General features: G+C 41.4%; 2 protein-coding genes across 2 annotated transcripts in view; one reads left to right on the top strand and one right to left on the bottom strand.

Moving 5' to 3' along the window:
* The window catches only part of polr1a (RNA polymerase I subunit A), a 43,596-nt gene extending 31,465 nt beyond the window's left edge, over positions 1-12,131 (bottom strand). The window contains exons 1-18 of the mRNA XM_028008348.1: positions 12,055-12,131; positions 11,677-11,785; positions 11,451-11,546; positions 9,273-9,422; positions 8,915-9,025; positions 8,724-8,809; positions 8,538-8,623; positions 7,077-7,157; positions 4,271-4,385; positions 4,038-4,194; positions 3,790-3,951; positions 3,394-3,516; positions 3,083-3,310; positions 2,896-3,003; positions 2,107-2,253; positions 1,786-1,977; positions 568-717; positions 290-473 (exon numbers count right to left, since the gene is read on the bottom strand). Of these exons, the coding sequence (XP_027864149.1) occupies positions 290-473; positions 568-717; positions 1,786-1,977; positions 2,107-2,253; positions 2,896-3,003; positions 3,083-3,310; positions 3,394-3,516; positions 3,790-3,951; positions 4,038-4,194; positions 4,271-4,385; positions 7,077-7,157; positions 8,538-8,623; positions 8,724-8,809; positions 8,915-9,025; positions 9,273-9,422; positions 11,451-11,546; positions 11,677-11,785; positions 12,055-12,131 (2,362 nt within the window). The remainder of the gene's footprint in view (positions 1-289; positions 474-567; positions 718-1,785; positions 1,978-2,106; positions 2,254-2,895; positions 3,004-3,082; positions 3,311-3,393; positions 3,517-3,789; positions 3,952-4,037; positions 4,195-4,270; positions 4,386-7,076; positions 7,158-8,537; positions 8,624-8,723; positions 8,810-8,914; positions 9,026-9,272; positions 9,423-11,450; positions 11,547-11,676; positions 11,786-12,054) is intronic.
* A 296-nt stretch (positions 12,132-12,427) lies between these two features.
* On the top strand, positions 12,428-23,205 carry ptcd3 (pentatricopeptide repeat domain 3). The gene is made up of 23 exons (XM_028008350.1): positions 12,428-12,564; positions 13,085-13,137; positions 13,356-13,395; positions 13,494-13,539; positions 13,640-13,708; positions 13,828-13,932; positions 14,821-14,944; positions 15,039-15,142; positions 15,222-15,389; positions 15,477-15,537; positions 16,165-16,247; positions 16,385-16,529; positions 16,625-16,675; positions 16,774-16,863; positions 16,952-16,980; positions 17,206-17,312; positions 17,400-17,478; positions 18,102-18,192; positions 18,271-18,356; positions 20,244-20,380; positions 21,258-21,299; positions 21,386-21,544; positions 23,049-23,205. Exons 1-23 carry the CDS (start codon positions 12,476-12,478, stop codon positions 23,092-23,094), a joined length of 2,004 nt encoding a protein of 667 aa, XP_027864151.1. The 5' UTR covers positions 12,428-12,475; the 3' UTR covers positions 23,095-23,205.
* Positions 23,206-23,735: the final 530 nt, after the last annotated feature.

Raw genomic sequence — 23,735 nt, 5'->3', positions numbered from 1 at the left:
GTTGCTTTGGAACCATAATTACTGGTTTAACATATTTGATGTGTATTTATGTTTTTCGATAAAATGTAATTCTAGTTACTGGTTTCTCAATTGGTGACTGTATGATGTTTTTTATGACGTTGTATTTTTGTGTTTTTATGATGGAAAGCATTGTGAACCAAATTGATGCTGAAATGTGCTCTACAAATAAACTTGATCGATTGATTAATAAATACTAAACTGAAACTAAACAATGTTTAACTAATAAAAACCGATAGAAACCCAGAGCTGTTGAAAGGCAGGACCGTACCCAGAGTGAAGCCCCTGTAGAGCTGCAGGTAGGCGGTGAAGAGTCGAGCCAGGCAGCTGAGCAGCTTCCCGCTGGTCTCCCCTCCGTACAGCTCGTAGCAGCAGTGGACCAACCCGTAGGCCGACGAGCCGTAGTGCGCTTTGTCCAGAACGCCGACCAGCAGCTCGCCCTGACGGATCACCACCTGGAGGATGACGTCGTGAAGCAGCCAGTTCAACCCACCGATAAGCTCCGGAATGTCTCCTCTAGTGTGTGTGCGTGTGTGTGTGTGTTCCTACCTGTGATTCACACATGCTCTCCGGGTTGTACCCCGGAGAAGATCGAGGCGGGAGCTGGATCCAAGCCTTGCTGGGGATTTTGGCTTTGCCGGTGAGGTTAAGCGGGACGGCTTTGTCTGGGAGGATGTTCAGCAATAAAGTGGAGACGACCTGCGGAGGAGGAAGAGGAGGACGGATGAGGTAGCAAATACAGGTCTGGAAAAAAAATGAAGAGCTCACTGCACTGAAAACCTCCTGGTTATTCCACCAAATACTGATTTCTGAACTCTTCCTCAGTTAAAACATAACTGATTTAAAGGAGCAGAATACAAATATACACCACACCTTCAAACAAATCAAATAGCCTCAAATGAGGTTTATTGTTAATAAGGAAATAAATCCTAGAAATGTATCGAGGTTAAAATAACTGAAGCAGAAATTCCTGTTTTGCAGTGTGATTCTGTAGTAAATGCAAAATACGTCATAGTTTTCCAGGTTTTGTTTCAAAGTATTTGAGGTAATCAGTTGTCACAAATATTTTATGTTCTGTGTCAGAATCTCTGGGTAGTAAAAAGTTAACGTTTTGGACTTTTCTGTACTTAAAGCAAAAAAAAAAAAAAAAGAACTCCTTCAGACTAGCCAGCAACAATTAGCAAACATCTAGGAGCACTGTGTATCTGCTAAGTTCATAATATGAGCTATTTAGTGAAACGTTGGTTAAAAAAAAGAAGTTGTTGAAGGGTTAATAAAGGAGCCATGTTGTCTTGACCTCCTGGAGTCAGAGTTTCAGAAAGAGCAGGAACTTCTTAAAGAGACAGAGCCCCAAATTTAAAGTGCTAAAATGGGAGGTCAAATTTCTTTTAAGTCATATTTGATATATAAACAATTTTGAAACTATAAAATGGCACAATGTACTTGGACAACACATAACACTGCCCCTTCAATAATTGTTCACTTCATAGTTTAATAGAAGTAAGAACATCTGTTCTATTTTCATCCCTATTAAAATAAATTATCCTCCTAAATGAGAAAAAGGATGTTATGAGTTAGATTAAAATGACTTAATTTAAGCATTTATAGCTTAAAGTGAGATTGCTAGGAAAATGGTGACTTTTTGATGAGCCCTCATATCAAATTCCAGTCCAGTTTGTGGAAATGTGAAAGCCAAGTTAAATGTGTGTGAATATTCTTTATATTTTTCCCTCTGTGGTTACAGAAGGAGTCGTGTGCAGCGGTCACCTGCTTCCCGGTCCACAGCTGCTGAGGTTTGAGGACGGCGGGGGCCAGCAGCCTGACCCGGCCTGTCTTGTCGGTCAGCCCTCGGTACACCAGCTCGGTGTACTGGTCCTTGGTGAGGAAGCAGCCTCTGATGGTCATCTTGGTTCCTGACACCATGTGGTCCTGGATGAGGCCCGCTAAAGGTTTACCATCCTGACCACAAACAGGGAAGGAAACCAACAACTCATTCACATCCCTCTGATTCAAGGAGTTCAGGGTCTGAGAGTGAAAAGTGGGCAGGGCTAAATGTGTGTGTGCTGAAGGGGTTCTGTGGGGGTCCACCTTGGGGACGAGGTACTGCTGGTTGGTGCTGACCAGCGTGTAGGCCTCGGCTCGGCCCAGTTCGGTCTGAGGGAAGTGGGCATTCATCTCGTCGCCGTCAAAGTCGGCGTTGTACGCCTTGCAGTTGGCGTAGTGAAGCCGCAGGACCTGAGGAGCAGAGGACAGAGAGAGGTGACTGGTCATGTGATCTACAGGGTTACTACGGTAACCAGGTTTCACTACGATGGAGTTCTGAAATTTACTGAATTTATTGATAGATATTTACACAGCAGGTGGGATCTGACTAGAACGAGAAACGATTAAGAAAGACAATAGGAAGACAAGGAAGGAAGGAAGGAAAGAAAGATGGAAGGAAGAAAGGCAAAGGGAGGGAAAGTAAAAATGAAGAAAGTCAATAGGAAGGAAGGAAAGGAGCAAGAGAGAAAGAAAGGTAGGAAGAAAAAATAAGGAAGGAAGAAAGGCAATGTGAGTGAAGGAAAGTAAAAATGAGGGAAGGAAGAAAGGAAAGAAGGAAGCAAAAAAGAAGGTTGGAATGAAAAAATAAAGAAGGAAGGCAATGCGAAAGAGGGAAAGAAGGAGGAAAGAAAAGAAGACAATAGGAAGAAGGAAGGAAAAAGGAAGGTAGGAAGGAAGACAACAGGAAGAAAGGAAACAGAAAGGAATTCGGGCAATATAAAGGAAGCAAGGACTCCACATTTATAAAGAAGGATAAGGAATAATGTGTAGGAACCTTTTCCTTCATGGATCCTTCATAGAGCAATGAGAGCAGAAGGAGAGAAGAGGTGTTACCTTCTCTCCGGGTAAGATGCGAGCGCAGTGGGCTTGTATGGAGGGTCTGTGCAGGGTGGGCTGTCTGTTGAGCAGCAGAACGTCTCCGTTCTTTATGTGTCGATTCACCTGAGGCAACGACAACACAGCATGACGGAGTGAAAACCCAGCCACAGCTCTCAGTGGGTCCGCTTCCAGTCAGACTTACAATCTTCATGGGCATCTTTTGTGGACCGGGACAGGGCGTCAGCAGTTGCTTGGCGACCGCCTCCCTCTGCGCGGCGCTGCTGGGCGACAGGATGGTCTTCCTGCCGTCCTCGTTAATCACCATGGAGGCGCCGGGGTGGACGTTGGGCCCGTTGAGGACGGCCTGCCGGAGCTCCTTCACGTTCCAGGGTGTGACGGGCTGAGGGTAGGTCAGCTTGGTGGCAAACACCTCAACACACACACACACCGTCAACACGTCAACAATCAACTGGTTGACAACTCTGTTGCTACTCTCCACCTAGATTTAGTTACCATGGGGATCCCGATCTCGTTGGTTCCGATGTACATGTCGGGACAAATGACGGACCGGGCGGCGTAGTCCACCCGCTTCCCCATCATGTGCTTCCGGAACAATCCATCCTTCTTCTCCAGGATCTGCCAGACGGAACAGAAAAGTCTTTGATTTTATCTTAAAAAGAGAATTGACTTTTTTTATTTAATGTTTTTTTCTAATACTGTATAGAAAGCGGCTTCAGTAGTTAAATGAAAAATCTGCAGAATGTTGCAATTTTTTTACCCGATTGTCAGAAAAAAGAAAAAAATCACTCCCTAAAAATGATCCCTAGCTGCAGCCGTATTTTAAACATGTCCTAGTTCATGCCCCATTTTTCCCCCTACATGCCATGACAGTATCCCAGTCTGTCACACCTGTCTGATCCCGGGGTATTTATCCGTTATCAGTTTGTCCATGTCACTGTCGAAGACGATGTTGACGTGGCTCTGCAGGCGGATCCACGTGTTATAGAGCTTATCCGGTAACGTCGCTCCGCTGATTCCCGACAGGAACGTCTGATCCTCTGGCTCCAACGTCTGGGGGTGCGAGGGGAGACAAACGGTAGGATAAATAAAGAGCTGAGATAAAGTATTCCCAAAAGGAAGGCGTGACGTTCCCTCACCACTTCCTCCTCCTCCTCCTCCTCCTCAGTTTGCTTCTCTCCTGCAATGAGAGCCAGAAGCTTCCTGATGACGCCGCAGTCCTTCATCACAGCCTGCATGTTGACCGTCTGGCCGTTGGTGAACATCTGGTCGCCTAGGCGATTGATGGGGCGATATCTGGAACAGAGGGCAGGTCAGGTGCGTGTACGGCTGCAGTGAGCCTTCATGCCGGCGCGTTGTGCTGCCAGCGTACCTGCAGGGTGGAACCACCAGCAGCTCCAGGAAGAACAGGTCCGGGTAGAAACCCTTCTGTCCCTCAGACCCTGAGCTCTCCTCCAGACCAGGAAACAGGAACTTCAGGAAGAAACCTGGAATCAAAGGCATCGCGATGACTCAAGATCATCCCATTTCCCCATGCTGGACATTTTGGTTTAGAAATTACCTGTAAAATTAATCATATAAAGTAACATCTAGACCTAACAGTAACTCTAATTCTTTGTGTATTTAATCATAAGAAATCAAAGTCATAATCATAGGCAGAGAGAGAGAGAGTGTGCTGTCAAGCCATGGAAAAGGAACAGCAGGCTTCCTGCAGGCTGGAAGGGAGTTTTCAGCCTGCAGGGAGTTTTAAAGAATGAAGTCTAAACATTTTGAGTAATCGAATAAGAACCAGTGCAAAATACTTGGATTAATGTTGTTGTGATGCTGAGTCGGAGAAGCTAAAAGAGGTTATAGATGTGATTTTTGACAATGCACTTGGAATGCAAATGCGTAACTGCAATCAAAGATCACTGATGTTGTGTGTTGGAAGCAGATACTAGGTGAAAGGTTAGGAAAAGGATGGTCAGTAATAATCATGTTTCATGTGTTTGACTTGTAACCTCAGTAAAAGTTGATCAGAGTTTCATACTGGTTGCTGACATGTAGTGAATCAGCAAACAGGTGGGCAGCCCAAAAGAGGAACTGAAACTGCTGGAGGGAAGGAAAGTCTGCAGGGTAAAGGACTGTGACTCTTGAGCAGGCCCAGGACAAGAACACAGACATGACATGATGGTGCGAAGCGAAGGTGGATCTGAGATCATCTGTTCAAGCAGGCAGTCAATGGGAAAGGGCAGCCTGCGACATGAGAGTGACCTTTGAGCGTTCTCGGGGTGCTTAAAAGTCTGCTGCAAAAGGAGGAGTGGGTTTTTCCTTCCGTAAGGTCCACTCTGATCAACAAAGCCATGGATCTACACTGAACAAAAATATAGACACCTCATGTCAAATTTAAGAGTTTTATGAACATTTGGGTTGAACAATATATAGAGAAACTCAAAGTATATTGTCAGTAATCACTGATCTTCATATCAGCATTCATAACATCGTGTTATGGCCATTTGAAGCGGTTTGACAGTCCTTTGAACATAATAGGGGTCAGTTTGAGGAACTTGATTTTGACCAGTTGGCTTCTGGTAGGCGGTTACGGACAGTCTGAGGTGCAATGCTGTTGTGCAGACCAATAGACTCATCAGCTGTGTGTGCCGCTGGTCTTAGCCAATCCCACAGATGGACGAGCCGGATGTGGCGATCTTATGCTGAAGTGGTCACACGAGGGTGAGGTCGATTTGGAGTCCTGCCAGTCTGTTGGAAACCAACTCTTAACCGACCAATGGTCCGACAATGGACATAGACTCATGCAGTTACTGCTCTGGTGGACATCCCTGCATCCAACATGCCAATGGTACGCTCCAGCATAGCTTCAGACATCTGAGGCATTATGACTTGTGATAAAATTGGATATTTTGGGGCGGCCTTTTATTGTCCCCAGTCCAAGGATTGTCCAGCTGTTGCTCATTTTGTCTGATCACCCAGTGGACATGCCCCACCCATGCACTGAGTTAAAAAAACAACTCACTGAGTAATACTCCCTGACAACAGGTTGGATTTAATATTATAACAAATCAAGAGAAATATTACCTTTGTACAATAAAATGCTCATTTACAGTTGCTAACTCCCCATGGCAACAATATTTGACACGGGGCGTTTATATGTTTTATTCAGTTTACGTGGAAGAGACCCACAAGCTGATGGACTTCAGCAGAGCACCTGTACGCGCATGAGGAAATTCCCCCAAGATCCAACAGCTGCTGATTTGAATCTGGACTCTTCCAGCATCCAGGCCTTCAGGCCAACAGACCTCGGCTCCCCAGGGACAGGGGCCCCCTCACTCTGCCGGGACAGATCCTATGCCAACGGATTGGGCTAGAGTTTGTGGTTCAGTTCTCTGTCTTGCAAATAGATTTTATTACACATCTCTTTGATTTGATGTTTGCATCTGTTCTCTGCTACTGCTAAATGCTGTATAATCCCCCTCATCCCAAGCCATAATTAAATGAACATACAAACACACACACATGGTGGACATTCTTTCTGTGCATCACTTTAGAGTCCCCTGATGGGTGTAATTAATCGTGGTGTTAAAACTAAACCGACAAGCTGTAACTACCGGTGGCTTAGCTAACAAATAGAAGATAAAAATATCTCCTTTGCGACTTCTAACTCAAGACGCAAAAACCTAAACTGGGCAAACTTTAAGAGCACGTTGTGAAAAAGAGGAGAACGATCGTTAACGGGTGTGATCTGTTGGACCTAATTCAACTCCGGCAGCTGGTAAGTTAACCCACAGGAGGAAGCGAGAAGGAACATTCTGGAAGAATGTTCCAGACACAGGCAAATGTCCTCCAGTGAATCCAGCTGAAAGGTTTTCCGTGAACTCGGCTAGAGGCTGCAGCTGGATAGAGCATTGATTCTCCTCCAGAGAAAAGTGCCGACTTAGACAAAGGAAACAGGAATCACTTCCCTGCAAAGTCTGACGGATCAAGTGGCTTAGTTAAAATATGTCTAGCAGGTAGAAAGAAAAAAAAAGAGGAAAACATCTATACAAGATTAGTTTTGGCATCACGATTTAGTTCCACCAAACCAGGACCTTCAGATTTCTCCGACTCATCTCTATGCATTAAAATAATGTTGTTTATGCTCATATATTGTCTAATTTCAGCTCTCAGGGTTTGGATTTTACCTTCTTTCTCCCAGACTTTACTGATGTGCTCCCTGGCGGTGCTGGCAGTGAGGAACACTCTCTTTCCAGTCAGAAGATCTTCTGCAATACCGATCAAAAGGACATGTAAGCAGTGAGAAATATTCTCATCCAACACATCCCACGCAAAATAAGAGCGGAAATCTGGAAAGGATATGTTCACAATAAGCGACAGACACCTTCCTCTTGTATGAATTCTTTGTTCTAAATGCTTATTTCTTTGGTTTGCTTTATTGAACACTTTACTACTTCTTACTCCACTGAAATGTCTCAGCTACTTCTGGACCACGGCAAACTAAGCCTGAAATCAGTTAGGCTGAAGAGTTTAATCGGTTTCCGTCTTTTGGGTTTTGTTGATTAAACACTCTTTATTTAGTAAAAACTTTTAGTTCATTTTAAGTTTCTCTAGATCTTGCTGGGACATTAAAACGTAGGAACGTTGGGAATGTTCTTCAGGTGACAGAAGGCTGATTTTGTAACTATCTTTATGTGACTCTGAAGCCTCAGGTCTGATGCTGGTTTCTCGCTGTAATAACTGAAGCTGAAGTTAACGAAAACTAACAAAATAACAAAAAACTGAAATTGAGAAACCAATTTTGTTAAATAAAAACGGTAATTAATGGGGGAAAAAATGTACTAACTTCAAGAATATTTGTTATAAAACTAAGTAAAACATACAGAAATTAGAAATATAATAGCCATAGTTTTTGTGTTTATGAATCTATTTATTAGCCTTTTGAATTATTTTTTTTCCCCCCACACAAGCGCTTTACATCAGCTGTCGGCACATTACAGCGCTCCAAACTCCAACTGGTGGTGCTTATGCTCACGACAGTGGCGACAGCAAAACGTTGGGAGAAAACACCAGAGTCAGCTGGTCGTTCAATAATTATTAAAAATTGTTTTTGGAAAATTGTATCATCTGTTGAGTACTCATTACCAAATTGATGTATAAATAATCACAATACAATACTTTTACCTTTTTGAATTCTGCACCTAAAAATAAACCAAACTAGTATGTAAAAACTAAAACTACCACTATAACCAGTATAAACTAAATTAAAACTAAACATTTACTAATAATAACTAATAAAAACTCAATTAGACAAAAAGTCAACAATACTATTATAACCCTGGTTTGAATCAAAAGCAAAGGCTAAATCTTGTTTCTTTTTTAAGTTGAGAAAAATATCATCTTGTTCATGGTTTTAGTCAGTTGGTATGAATTTGGATTATTTTTATTTGGAAACAAAAAGCTATAAATGAAAGCTACCATGAATAATGAATTACTTACTAATTAGATTAACAGGAGTGATTTCAGCAGGACTGTTCCACAGCTTCGTTTAGGTTGTACTGAAATCTTCCCCCCTTTAACTACAAGCCCCTGAACTTCACAAAAAAACCCTGCAAATCCAAACATTATGCACTGCCAAACTCCCCCACCTGTGTTTTCAGCAGTTTGTCCTCCCGTTGGCATGGTGACGATCAGCTTGCTGTTGTGTTCGCGACGCACCGTTATCCTGCCACCTCTTCCCCCGGATAAAACACAAACATATAGCACGAGGTGAACTTTGCGTCACCGTTCAGAACGTCATGCTTCACATTCAGGCTGGGTCTCTGTCGGCCTACCTGCAGTACGGACACTTCCTGGTGTTCAACTGGACCCTCCAGAAGTCATTTATCAGGCTGCTCTTCTTCTCAACCACATGTTTAATCTAACAAACAGAAGCAAAGCGGAGTCGGTGAGTGACGCAGGAAGATATCGTCAGTGAAACCACCTGTCCGGTTGGGTTTGTGATTATGTGGCGGTGTAAACTCACGGGTTTGGAGTTCTGTGAGGCCTTGGCGTTCGCTCCAACGACCATGCTGGTAAACTCCCTCAGCACCTGCTCGATCTCGTCTCCTGTGGCTTTGGGGTTCTCTTCAAGGTGCTAACATAAACGGAACAATAATCAAATTGATTTTTAATTTTTTTTGTCTGATCGCAAATCTCCACGGTTTCCTATGGTTACCAGTTAACTACACACTAAAAGTACAAGTAAGGTCCCAGTTCATCTTTAAAAATGAACTTATCGGTATCAATTCGTCAACAGATTCAAATTTGAATCGGTGGAAATTCTGATGTTGATGCTTCACAGCAGCTGCAGATGTGATCGGATTGATGTTCCTTTAACCCACCTGATTAAGAACTCTCTCCACAAGATGGACCTCCTCCATGGCTCCATGCTCCAGTAACCGGAGCTGGTTCACCAGCAGGTGGATGGTGGCGCGGGGACACGTCAACATGTGACACGACAGGCACGTGCCGCGGATCAACAGGTAGAGTTTCTGAAGGGGAACAACACGTCAGAGACAGACACAAAATGAAATTAATGAATTAAAAATTGGACTATCATATCGGAAGCTGATGGGATGCACTGAGAGCAACACTCTTTAGTGTAGAAACTCTAAGTGTAGAAAACTATTATCTATTAGGGTTAGGGTTAGGGTAGGGTTAGGGTAACCCTTATCTAACCCTTACCCTTCCTTCTGTCAGTGACATGACAGCACAAAACCTGGAAGACAATGTTTAAAAGGAAGCTATAGTTTCTTCAGGCTAATGGAGAGAGTGAGAGTTGCAGGAAATAACAAGAAGGCTAAACGTGAAAAACCAAAGTTACGCTCCTTTATCTTGTTCAACTTTTTCTATCTATCTATAATGAAGTCAGGCTACTGCAGTTGTCTTTTTTATTATTATTACTAATTCTGCTTAAATTTTGATTTTGATTTTCACTTGAATGGCACAGAAGAAATGTCACATTTCTTGGGGAAACATTTCAAAATTATTCATAAATATTATCTTTGTGTGTTACAAAACTCTTAGACTTTAACAGCTGTGTGTACTTTAGAGAACAACAGTAATCACCAATATAAAAATCCTAAAGAACGCTGAAAATGTTCCCTCAATTAATAATGATAATAATATGTCAATGTTTTTAAAATGTTAAAACTGTATTTTGCATAAATGGTAAGACTCTTTTCGGCAGTATTATGAGTAATTATCAATTGCTCATTGTAGGAAAGAGAAAAAAATACATATTTTCAACACTATGTATTTTTTTATCAAAATATTGAAAGAAAATTTGTAAAAACAGCATGATGTGAAATAAATAAATACAAGAAATAAGCAACTGAACTCAATTTTCATATCCTTCAACTGAATATTCTTATATTTGTGAAAACTGTTAATCTGTTTTTTTTCTGCTGTGGCAGCTGAAGGAGGAACAACTTATCCTGCTCTCTCTCGTTCTTACTGATAACTTTGCCTGTGAGATATTTTTAAAGTCACAGTTTGCTTTAACTATGCAGATGACACACAGCTCTACATTACGATGTCACCAGGTGACCTTTGACCCCATCCAATCACTGAACAGATGCTTAGAACAGATAAATGTGTGGATGTGAAAAAACTTTCTCCAGCTGAACAGAAACAAAACTGAAATTATTTTTGGACCTAAAGAGGAACGATCTAGAGTCAATGCACAGCTTCAGTTATTACAACTAAGAACCAGCGATCAGGCCCGAAACCTGGGAGTAGTGATGGACTCTGACCTGAACCTCCAGAGCCACATAAAGACAGTTACAAAGTCGGCCTTCTATCACCTGAAGAACATTTCCAGGATTAAAGGACTAATGTCTCAGCCAGATCTAGAGAAACTCATCCATGCATTCATCTTCAGTCGTATTGATTATTGCAACAGCGTCTTCACAGGTCTGTCCAACAAATCAATCAAACAGCTGCAGCTGATCCAGAACGCTGCTGCTGGCGTTCTCACTAAAACCAGGAAGATAGAGCACATAACACCAGTTTTAAAGTCCCTACACTGGCTCCCTGTAGCTCAAAGAATAGACTTTAAAATACTGTTGTTAGTTTACAAATCACTGAACGGCTTAGCACCACAATACATTAAAGATCTGCTGTTGTTGTATCAACCTTCCAGACCTCTCAGGTCTTCCGGTTCTGGTTCTGCTCTGCATCCCCAGAACCAGAACCAAACGAGGAGAAGCAGCTTTCAGCATCTATGCACCACAAATCTGGAACAAACTTCCAGAAAACTGTAAAACAGCTGAAACACTGACTACCTTTAAATCTCGACTAAAAACCCACCTGTTTAGAATTGTATTTGAAATGTAATCAATTACAAATTCATTGATGGAACTTGACTTAATGCTGTGTTTTGATTGTTGATTCTATGTTGCATTGTGTTTCTGTGTTTGTAATGATGTAAAGCACTTTGAAATGCCTTGCTGCTGAAATGTGCTATACAAATAAAATTTGATTGATTGACATATGTTTGTGTATTGAATGATGCTCACATCAAAGAACAGTGGGTTGTAGACTGGTAGAGGCAGCTCTATGTGTCCAAAGTGCCCTGGACAGTTGTTGAAATCCTGACAGCAGGTGGAACAGACCTGGGAAAACCCAACAATATTAAGCAAAGTAACATTATTCATTTAAATGCAAAATGAGGAATTTGATTCATTCAAAAGATTCAGCTATAAGGTCCAAACACTGAGCATATATAATGTTTCAGTAAAGCACCTCTTTGATGTCTGCAGGCCCCAGCGCCAAGTCATACAAACTGTTCTGGGCCACATTTCCAACAGAGTCCAGAAGCTTGGAGTTGGTGATGGTTTTCACGCTCAACTTCCTGAAAAAGAGATGGAAAAATGTTGCAACTTATCCTCAGTTACTTTTTAATTAGTTTGTCACTGGTTCTGAGCTTTTTGGATCAGAAAGTAAAACAGGTGTGAAGTTTTTTTGGACTTGTTATTTGACAAGCATACTCAGCTGCTACAAGTAATGAGTCTCCCCACAGCAGCTCCGATGTGACAGACATTCATGGAGCTTGAAGCCACGAGCTTCTACGTTGTTTTGAACTGTGACTCGCCAGAAGCTAACATGCTAAACCTGCCTCACCTTATTTCTTCGGTTGAGTACAAGCCAAACGACATGCCCTCCAGCCGCCGCCATGGCACTTCTTTGGAAAACAACATTTTTGGATGCTAGCTGAAACTTTGCGTTGCTTATAGTTGTAAATTCATGGCGCTGAGCTTGAAGCCCACGAGCCGCACTTTCCTCCTGTTAACGCACGTGGGACCGCGAAACCACAGCTGAGACTGGAGGGGAGCACGCGCACATACATTACAAGACATTTACACGAAATTACTCTTTACTTTCACTTTATGTTTCAATGTTACCTACGAAATGGTTGTTAAGGCAGATTTAAATCAGATATTCTTTGGCATTAACTTTTGAAAACCCTGTGAGTATTATTTATCCCCCCTCTTTCACTGGACATGGTTTATCCCTTTCCCACAAGCCTTCAGTTTTTAACAATATGGCGGCTCCCTGTAGGCACGTAGGACATCATATTCAGAAAAATGGAAGATTTCTGCGGATTAACATCGACCAGCTGTTTGCTAGCAGGTAGGTCGTGCTTGTGAATGTTTTTCTGTCATATTCTACTGTCACTTACTTGTAACGTCGTGTGTGTTATTAGTTTAACAGCAGTAGCATCCCACGGCAGGAGAGGTCACGTCCCTGACTTTCTACTTACATCACAACTACTATGAGTCGGCTAAATCTGTTTGAATTAAACATATGCAGCTTAAGGTCAGACTACTGTGTACTCAGAAAGCGGAAAAAATACTTGTAGTTTAAAAAAAATCAAGTCTTACAGCAGTTCCGCAGTAAACTGTAGACTAACTACAGATGCTTTCCTGTGTTAAGTAAATGTAAGTGCAGCATTAAATTAAATTAAATTCTGTTTCCCATTTATTCGTTGGAAATATTGGTTTATTGGTTCGTCTATGGTGGCGCAGTTGATGGCGTTTCTTGTATTTGCAATACGAAGGTTATGTGTTCGAGTCCCTGTTAGGGTCTTTCTAAATTGTGCGCCTTATTGGTTGGGTCCAGATAATTAAAGCTTAGTTCTGTCTCCCCTCAGGAGTTTCGGGCGGACTTCAGCTCTGCAACAACAAGCTACCGACCTTCATAAAGGTAAACCAATCAAAGCAGTATGGACATTTGATCTGGAGTTTATGGAAAGACTCATGTCTCTAAAAACCTGCTGGAAACTGAAAACCCTTCACCTTCCAGCAACATAAACATGGACATAAAACAAATGTGAAATACAGTTAACCACCGTAACCATAGCAAATCAGTCTTGATTTCCTGTTGTCTCTTGATGTTAAATTGCTTATTTTACTGTATTCCAGAATCAAAAGAAGCGATAGTCATCCCCAGAAAGAAATCATGGTATGTCTAATGTATCATAAACAGCATAAAAAGTTTTATTCTGATCACTGATGACTACATTCTTTAGCACAGTCAGTATTGCGTTTTCCTCTTGACAGGAACAAGGAGGCAGTGCTGGAGGCCCTGGCTTCTACTGTCCAACGAGTAAGAGTTCTCTCGGGCTAAGATTTTGGTTTCTCTGCGTGGTTCTGTTTGTTATTTTGGTTGTTTACCATGTTTCCTGTTTGGACATTTCTCCCTGCAGGACCCAACAGCGTATCCCTACCAGTTCCAGGACGACTCGTACCTCTCACCCAGGACGTCCACTGAGTTTGTAGGAGCTCTAGCACGATATATCGACTTTTAAATCTGTGTTACCATAGTGATTTCTCAAAAATGAATGGGGACAGTACCTGACAGTGAGTTGTTTGTTTTTCTTCTTTCCCTTTGCAGAAGCTGTTCTCCCTCTCTCAGGAGTCCGGCAGAGCTGCAGCCAAGTACTTTGTCAACAGCAACCCCAAGTTATTCACCAAAGACTTCGCAGAACCGCATATACCAGTAAGAACCGCAGGGACGCAAATAATTAATCGACTTCCGACTATTTGTCAATTGGTGGTTTATTAGATTAAAACTAGTTCCAATAATGTCTGCTTAAACCTTCTTTCAGTGTTGTAGTTTGACCGCCATACAAAAGAGGGCGCCATTGATCATTCTTATGCACAGCCAACTGATACAGAAACGATCCAAACAGAAACCTGTTGGGATGTAAAATACACTTTATGCGGGTTTTTTGTTGTGAGTTAAAGCTCTTCATGGAGCAAAGAGAACTTCTGCCTGTAGATGTCTCCGTTTATGGGGGGATTAAGTGTTTCACACAGTTTATTCTTTTCATCTTTTATTTTTCTGTTCAGCAACCAGTGAGCTTCCTCTTTTGTTGTATTCGATGTCTAAATTTAATAATATATGTAAAACACAATTTTCTTTGTATTTGCTAAGTATTTAATAAAGCGGAGACCAAATAATTTTGTCTCAGCTTTTTTATTCAGCATAGTAAAATATAGCTCTTTTGTTATGGAAAGACAGCCGACCATTTTGATACTAGAGAAAACCGAGGGTTTTAGAAAAAGGCCGCTTATCAATTAATCATTAGTGGATCGATGATGGGGTTTTTGGTTTGTTTTTGCAACCCCACATGTCTCCTGCAGGGACCCAGTGTGAGATATAATTTATTTTCCATCATCTACATGATGGCCTGCAGCCTCAGGCATCTGTCTACCCATGTCTTATGTTGTTTGTTTATGTTTTTGTTTTACTCTTCTTTATGCTTTGGGTGGGTTGTACTGAAGCAAATTTTGTTGTTCTGATTCTGATAGCAATCAGCTGTAGATGAACTTATTAATCAACGACTTGCACACTTTTTTTAGTTTGTTTTGTGTGCATTTGTAGTGTTTGATGCCAGAGAGCGTGGCGCTGCGTCTGGAGGAGGTGAGCCAGGAGGCGCTGGAGGAACGGATTAGCCTGAGGAAGGTCTCGGCTGCAGTGGAGATGTACGATCAGCTGCTGCAGTCCGGTGAGGTCGAACACAAGAAAGGCTATGTTTCTTTAAAAAAACAAAAACGCCACCGATGTGCCGCTTCATTTCTGGTGAATATTGCTCCTTCCAGGCACAGCAGTCTCCATGGAGACAACCCACAAGTTGTTGGACCTCATCTGTCTGTACTGTGACAGGGACCCAGTACAGGAGGGGGCGCCGCAGACTGAGGACAGAGTGAGTCAACCTTAACCAGGATGATGTGGTCAGCTCTACGGAGCGCGGGTGCTGAGGTTTGTCTCTGTGTTCGGTTCAGGAGGAGGCAAGAGAGGAGGAGGGCGGGAGGCGGAAACCCATGGGGCGCCGAGCGATGGACTTACCGAAGTTCACCTGGAAGGAGAACAACAACGCGGAGAGGATCTTCAACCTGCTGCCGGAGAGAGACGCGCGGTGTTACTCCGCTCTGATCAGAGGCATGGTGAAAGTAAGGCCTCGCTCACATCCGTCATGCTGAACAAACAGCCACGTTTCATCACCGGAGCTTTCCTTCATTGTTTATGTCTCCCCGCAGCATAGAGCCTACGCAAAGGCTTTCAACCTGTACACAGACCTGCTCAACAACAGACTGTCAGGTGAGGATCAGGACACACAGCGAGCAGGAAGCAGCGCATTGCTAATACTGGACGAATATCTGCTTAGATCCAGGATAGCTCAGATGTGGGGTTCCCCAAGGTTCAACCCTGGGACTCCTTCTATTTGATTTCATACCCCACCTCTACTTTATCAGGTATTAACAAGAAATAAGATTAATTATTTCTTGTTAATACAAGAAATTATTTTGTATTTCTTGTATTAACAAGAAATACAAAATTGGTTTACAAGAAACAAGAAACCATAAATTGGTTTATGTCGTAATAAACCAATTTATAGCAACATGACTTACTTTTAATACTTCTTAGCACCAGAGTTTCCCCCAGAAAACTTTCCAAACCTGGTGGTAGGCCGCTGGATGACTGCCACTTTTTTTTTTTTTTAGTTAAAAAATATTTCAAGTTGACAGGAAATTTGAAAATATCACTTGATGATTAAGTTATTGGAAGATTGATACCTGCAGACCAATTATAAAGTCTTAAAAAAAGGGGGCAAACATTAAAACAAACTAAAATAAATAAACAATGTTTAGCCTGGGCTAATTCAGCCAGGAAAGTCGCGTAGCACCAAAAAACTGACGGTTTCTGACGGTTTTCTCGCATTCACAGCTGACGTCCACGTCTTCAACGCGCTGATCACAGCCGTTCCTGATGTCAGAGAGAAGTTCAATGAGAGATGGGACCTTATCGCTGTAAGTGCTTCTCAACTCTGGAACGTTGTTCAGATTCCCTTTAATTAGAAAAAAGACATTTTTAACATCAGAACGACTGAAGGAAGCAGTAAGACCAGGTGTTCAATGTTAAATTATGTGTGTGTGGGTGTGTGTAGGAGTTGCTGAACCAGATGAATGAACAGAAAGTTCGTCCCAACCTGCTCACCTTCAACAGTGTTCTCAAAGCTCTGAGGCGATGCGGCTTCCTGGCTAAAACCTTCTCGCCCCAGACCCTGAACGAGATGAAAGCCCTGGGAATCAGTAAGCTACAGGCTTTGTCGCCTCTGCCGTTTACCTCCAGGGGTCACGGGGTCATGTTGTTTCCTCACCCATGTTTTCCGCTGTGTAACCTTCAGCTCCAAGCTTGGCCACCTACGAACACATCCTGGCAGTCTTCTACAAGTCAGGTAGGTCTCGCTCTCGCTGAGGCAGGTGTTTATGAGCTACTTCCTGTTTATGAGCTACTTCCTGTACGCTTACTGAGCGGTGGACATTTCCTCCGCAGCCTCCTCCGGGCCCAGCAACACGGAGGTCTTACAGGATGTGTTGACAGAGCTGGAGGGAACCAGCTTTACCTGCCAGGACCCTAATGACGGTGAGCGACAGAGAGAGGAAATGATGTCATCTGTACTGATACGATGGCAGGAAACCTTTCTAAACTTTTATTTTTCTTTTCTTCCCAGTTTTGTTCTTCACCACTGCAATGAAAATGGTAAGTTTTAAAACTTTCTCTTTCTTTTTTTAATATCTTTTTTTTTTTTTTTTTTCTGTTTCAATTTTTTAAAAAAAATTATTTTTTTTAGCTTTGACTTGACTTTTTTAGTGTAGAATCAGAATTCGGTTTTATTCACCAAGTTTGAGCAATCAAACAAGAAAATTACATTTAGGGCTGTAACTCTGTTCCTGCTACATTAACCTCACCTCCAATGTCTCCAAGTGTTTGGACGGTAAAGATCTGGAGCTGGGTTACAAAGTTCACAGTCTGGTGGAAGTTGGAGAGAACTGGAGGCTGCTGGGAGATTCTTATCAACAGGGTCTCTATTAGTAAGTTCCCAGAAATAGCTCTTCTGATGCAGTCTGTCTTCATTTTAGTTTTTTCCTTCTTCCTAACCCTCCCCGTTTCCTCGGCAGCGGTCGCTTCTTCAACCTGCTGTGCATGATGGAGCACATCGACGTGGTGCTGAAGTGGTACAGCCGGATCGTCCCCTCGGTCAGTGCGCCCCCATCCGGCTGCGTTTCCATTACAGACGTGCACCAAACTTTGTCAAGGTTCTGCTAATGTTGGAGGGAAGAGCACAATTTTGCATATGCGGTGTTTCCATTATTTAAGAAACGCGATAAAATCACGTGAATAAGTTTTTCCTCGTGAAAAGTGAATTCCCTTATGAAATCCCTTATGAATTTGACCAACCCTGGTTGATGAGGCCCATCAGACACCATCTTCCTGTTTTTAGATAATTGTCGATATAAAAGCTGTTTTTTTACTATCAAGAGGTAAATTTAATTTATTTGTTTGGAAAAAATTTTAAACATTTAAAATACGATCATATTTGCCCTTTAATAGTCTTTTGTTTTGTTTATTTTATCATAAATGATGTAAAAGATAAAGAAGAGCGTGTGAAATAAACTACCTGGGATGTGGCCAAAAAAACCCCACGTTATCCTAGCAGCAAAGCTTTTTATAGAAAAACAAGTTTTTTCGAAATTGCCTCGTTTCTATTCCTCTTTAAAATGACAAATTGCGCAATTACACGGTCAATGGAAGCGCAGCTACTGTTTGCAGATTCCTGCCGTCTGTGGACGGTAGCTCACTCTTCAGTCTGCTGCTTGCAGTTGCACTACCTCAACCCTCAGGGAATGAAGAACCTGCTGCAGGCTCTGGACACGGACAGCCGCCTGGACCTGCTGCCCACCATATGGAAAGGTCCGTCCCACACCGCCAGGAGCGCTCCACCTGCCTTTGTTTCTATTAATATGGTTCATTTCCCTTTATTGTCTGCAGACATTAAGGCTTTGGGTCATGATAACAAGGTGGATCTGGTGGAGGAGCTGCTGAGTCTCATGGCCAGAGAGGAGCACAGTGTGGAGGTCTGTTTTCATCCCTCACTGATTCACTTTTTTCATGTCCAATACAGAAAAAAATTGGCTGGATTGACTGAAAACATGTATTTAAAAAAACCCAAAACAACACAGACATAAATGTGCTGAATTAAAATTCATTTGATAACTCTTCACCAGTACGGCACACTTAAATACACAAATAGCTTCATGAGTTTGGTCAAACATGTAAAAACAACACAATTTTAATTTGCTCAGTCAACGCAATTAGGAGTATAATAGCCATTGTAAAATAATAATAAAGTGAAACTGACTATCTTGGTCAAACATGGAAAAGTACTGCAGCAAACTTTCTTTCAAATGGTTTAAAGAGTGCATTTAGGAATTCTAAATATAATGTACAATGAATAATAAAGCATGACATCACTCGGACACAAAACGTAGAATTAGACTGAATAGATCTGCCCTTATGAATCGGGCCCATCGTCACTTATACCTGAACTAGGATTTTCTTTTTTCAATATTGGCACCGATACAGATATTAACATTGGGTCATGTGTCTTTAAAAGGCTCACTTTCATTGTGTCATTCATCATTTGGAGTGAAGAATTTTCTATTATAACAATAAATTCTACTAAATGTTTAAAACACCCCAAAAACTGACTCTATTGTCAGATTTTCCACTATTTTCTCCTGTTTGTTCCATAAAAGCATCAATAAATCCCAGTAACGTGCGGTGAGGTGCAAAGCTGGTGAGGCACTGACTTAATTATAATCATATATACAAATGTGCATGGAGGGCAAAAAGACAATTCTTCATCATCTATAACTCCGTTAACTCAATCAAACTTGGTAATGTAGATATTATTAATTTTGTGCTGTGCTCCACAGCAAAGGGAGAAACGGTTTAAGTGCAACTCAAAACCACGTCTTTCTTTCTCGCTCTTTGAGTTGGTCTGGCTAAGCGTGGACTCGTTGCCATAGCAACTGACAACGCCCCTAAAAATACTGAAATACTTTGCACACAAAGAGCAGAATATTCAGTCTATTGCAGTCGTATGTTTTTAGGCTTAATGTTTATTTTGTGATTATTAATAAGTGATTGCTGCGGTACGAGGAGAAAACTATGAATATATCGCTGCACTTTACTGTATGGCTAGCTCCATGGCTAGCTCGCTGTTACTGTCTCTTACTCTGTAGTTGTGGAGTCACAATGTCTGGGATCATGAGCGCCCCCTGCCATGAGGCAGGAGAACTGCCTGCCTCACCTCGAATCTGTTCTCTGCCGTTTCTGATCGCTACTCAACACACGAAACATGTTACACACAGTTGGTGACAAAAAGCACTGTATGTTATATACATAAGCTAAATTATGGAAAATCAGTTCATATATTAAATGTTTTTTTTACCATTTTATTGGCAAAGTACAGAAAGGAGGAGCATGCTGTCATAGAGTGGCAGCCAGTGCAGTTAGTGAGAGGTTGATCAATCCCAGGTGAGGCTCAGCTTCCTGCTGCCTCACCTGCTGCACTTCTGAGCATTTGAATGGGAAAACGCGAAAATTCAGCAATTGTGAAGAAAAAATAATCAAAATTGGTTAAGCTAAATAAAAAATAAATACTTTACAGTACAAACCACAGGGTGAAAATAGCAATATAGATTATTTTAGCATTATATTTTTCAATTATGACAGGTGAGACTCTTCCTCACTTGCCTCCCCTGACCGCACGTCACTGATAAATTCAAAACTGTGATCAAATGTAGTTACTGTGAGCAGTTTAATGATAAATAAAATTTATTTTGCCATTTGGTTAGTTAAAAAAAGACTGCAAAGATGTAATAAATAGTTTTTATAGTTATCCTAACAGTACCACAAGATCTAGTGATAAAATGTCTGTCTGACCATGTCGTCTGCAGGTCCAGGAGTCTTTTGCTGCGTGTGCTCTGGATATTAAAAGCGTGTTTGACGGGAGGCCCAGCATGGAGTGGAGCACCTCGTCGCTGTCGCACATCTCCACCCTGCTGCTGCGAGCCAACAAGCTCCAAAAGGCCTGGTGAGAGAGGGATTCACACCGCTTACAGGCTGGCAGTGCATCCTTAAAAAGTCTCCTGCTCAATTATGTAAAATGAAGGCAATAAAATGTCTTAATTCATTTATTTTTTTAAGTGGGCCTTCAATATATTAATCACAGGTATTACATTTTGTCTTGACAAGACTATTTGATCTCTTCTATTATATGTATTTTTATTTCTGGCAGGACTTTTAAGTCAGGCAAAAGTTTGAGTCACACTCAGACAACTTGACGTTCTGTTACTGGAGACTGTTGAAGTTTTCCTTTAATTGGTTTCTTACTGACGTTGAGCTATTCTTTCTGTCGCTATAATGCTGTAAATCAAAGAAAATGTGTAAAGATATCTCTCAACTCTTAATTTTTTTAATTTATTTCATCTCCAGTGGAATAAAGCCTTAAAAGTTTTTAAGAAACTTTTAATTACCCTAATTTTAAAAAAAACAAAAAGACGGTTGAGGCTATCGGTGACTCACAGCTAGCTGAGCTAGCTAGCAAGCTTTTTGCATCCATCATGGGTAAAGGCAGTTGTTTGAACGAAGGTCGTACGTTGCTAGGCAATAAGTCTTGAATTCCTTTCATAATAGTTGTAAAAAGTCTTAAGCTCTCTTTATCGCATTACACACACACTACAACAGAATGATGCATGGTTTTGAAAAACTGATCAATCTAAAAAGCACGTCTATTCTGCCTTCTCGTATACCGTCAGATAAATTGTTATTCAACTCATTTTATTAATAATCAATCAATAAAATGCGTTGAAATTTTTTGGTTATGTTGAGAGAAAATATGGAATGGTTTAGGAGGTTGGACTGCCTAATGGTTTCTGACCTTGTTGTGTCTCTTCCGGTTCCCTCTGCAGGGACATGCTGCAGCTCTTCAAAGACAAAAACAGAGTTCCTTCGTAAGTTTGCGCACCATTCTTTGTTCTTCTTTTTTTTTTTTAGCGTGTAATGACCCCTTGTTTCCCTGCGGTCTATTCCTCCACAGTGGGGCGCTGTTGAGCAGCTTCCTGACCGCATGTCGATGCAGCGCATCCCCTCAGAGAGCCGTGGAGCTGGTCCAGCTGTCTGCCGCTTTCGGTCTCCCAACAACCCCGGAGCTAGCGAAGAGGACACAGGCTGAGTTTGAGCTGAACGGCAAGCAAAGGTGACTCACTTAATTACCTGGAATCGACCAACCGATTGGCAAATCAATTTTACTAAATCGTTCTATTCTTCTGGGGAGTTAGAAAAATGTGTGAGGCACCGTGCAAAAGTTTTAAACCGCCAGACCGGCGAGCAGAATAATAATGAAAACACTCCCACGGTAGACTGCGAAGCACTATCGGGTGGACTGGTCATGAATTATTTGCAGACACTACTTGGAACTGACTTGGAACATTTAAAGTCCTGACAGCAGCATCTGAATAAATTAGAGAGGTACATTGCAGGCCTTGTCTGACTGCAGAGGAAGAGTGTGGAGGTGGGATGGTTATGGTTTGGGATGGTTATGGTTTGGGCCGGTGCAGCATCTGACTGAAAGCTTCGAACGTCAAAAAAAATCTACTTGAAAATCTTAAGAGACTAAAATCGATGGATTAAGAAAAATCCAGCATATCTCCTTAAAAAAAAAATACCGGAGACCCGTCTCAGAGCATCAATTTAGCTGGGCAAACTACTAAATGTATAAAGAATTACAATGTTTTTTCTCACTTTTATTCACTATTTAATAAATATTGCGTTCATTTGGCATAAAAGCTGCCTCATGCCTTCTGATTTTAGTCAGCCCTGAGTTCTTAGGGTTTTGTCTTTTTGTATCCAGGGTTACTGTTGCTTCTGTCTTTTTTTGTCAGAAACTTTTCCATTTTTTTGATAACTATGCTAGCTTGAAGAGCAAAGCAGCAGCTTAACAAATCTGACTATCAAGCCAGATGAGTATGCCAAATAAGTTATTTTAATTTATTTTATAATAATGATTGACCATTAGGGCCATTACTAATTAAACATAAAATTGTGAAAATAGTCATGAAATTATGGGAATAAAGTTGTAATAGAACTTTATTCTATAATTCTACAAATTTATTATATTTTTTCGACTTTATGAGTGAATGAGTGTACTCTCATATCATTATGACTTTATTCTAGAAAGACTTCTTGTAATATTGTGACTTTATTTTTGTAACTTTGTTTTATTATTATTTTTTAACATGGCCCTAATACTCTATTAAAAAAACAGATTAGTTTTTATGATGACATTTTTTAAAATTGATTTTTATTATTTTTGCAGTTGTTTTTTTTACTTTTTTTCCCATTGTTTATGAGGTTCCCATTAGCGCCCCCTGATGGTCTCCCCGGGATCTGTGGGCCTCCCACTTAGAAAAACACTGGGTAGAGAAACTAATCTGTTTTTTTTTTGTTTTGTTTTTTACTCTGAAGAAAATCAAAGTAACTTTCTACATGAGGCTCACTGAGTAGTTTGTAACCTTATCTGATTATTAAATAGATGGTGATTAATAATCAGTGGCAGAAATTAGTAATATAAAATGGATGCACTTTCTTTGCCTCTAATGCGATTTTGTTTTGTGTTTGAAAAGAAAAACATGAATCCTCTGTTTTTAAAGCTGACCTCTTCCTGCACACATTAACTCAGTGTTTCCCTCCTTCTCTTCCAGATCCATTGTGTCTGAATTCGAAGCTGCACCAGAGAAAGAAGACTAAATAAAAATCAGTGTAACTATAAAAGCCCTTATTGTTAAAGTCCTACTGCTTATTATTGTAAGGAACACTTGTCTCCACTCGTCTGTGTAATAAAACATTTTAACAAATGCAGCCGCTTTCTTTTCTTTTCTTTCTGTCCACTAGAGGTCAGTGTTTCTCATGTAACCTTTTTTTTTTGCTCCTCTGGAGTTTTTAATCCTTTTCTTTCCTTTTGTGGTCGACATTTGAAGATCTTAGACTCGCGCTGGGTTTCTTGGTGTGAAATGGACCGTCCCAGTCTTAAATGGTTGTTTTTCTGTATAATCCAACAAAATTGACTTTACCCTCGAGGGCTGGGGGGGAGACACAGGCGCACATTTCTCTCTGTGATAATTTACCAGCTTCCTGAAACTGCTGATAAGCTCCTTCCTCAACATGCTGCCTGCGGATTACATTGCAGGGGGGTCTGGAATGTTGTGCTGAACTTGAGATCTAAACAGACTGGAGTACCTATAGGTGGCGGTGCGCAGGACGTGCTCGTTACAACGAGGCAGGTCAGCGGATTGTGTGAAAATGTCTGTCAAAACTTTAAAAACCAAGCAGGACAAATGTTTCAGCACAGCAGATGAGGTGAAGACATTAGATTAATAGTTACATTTGTG

This window comes from Xiphophorus couchianus, chromosome 23 (genome assembly GCF_001444195.1).
Source record: "Xiphophorus couchianus chromosome 23, X_couchianus-1.0, whole genome shotgun sequence".
In the NCBI taxonomy this organism is placed as follows: domain Eukaryota; kingdom Metazoa; phylum Chordata; class Actinopteri; order Cyprinodontiformes; family Poeciliidae; genus Xiphophorus; species Xiphophorus couchianus.
Note: the sequence above shows the minus strand (reverse complement) of the source record. Positions and strands in the feature narration are given on the sequence as shown.

What these genes read in the sequence shown, in the direction of transcription:
- ptcd3 (XM_028008350.1), top strand. Translation starts at nt 12,476, where the DNA reads ATGGCGGCTCCCTGTAGGCACGTAGGACATCATATTCAGAAAAATGGA. An exon ending in TCGCAGAACCGCATATACCA is followed by an intron (nt 13,933 to 14,820) that starts GTAAGAACCGCA and finishes GTGCATTTGTAG; the next exon opens with TGTTTGATGCCAGAGAGCGT. An exon ending in TCACCACTGCAATGAAAATG is followed by an intron (nt 16,981 to 17,205) that starts GTAAGTTTTAAA and finishes AATGTCTCCAAG; the next exon opens with TGTTTGGACGGTAAAGATCT.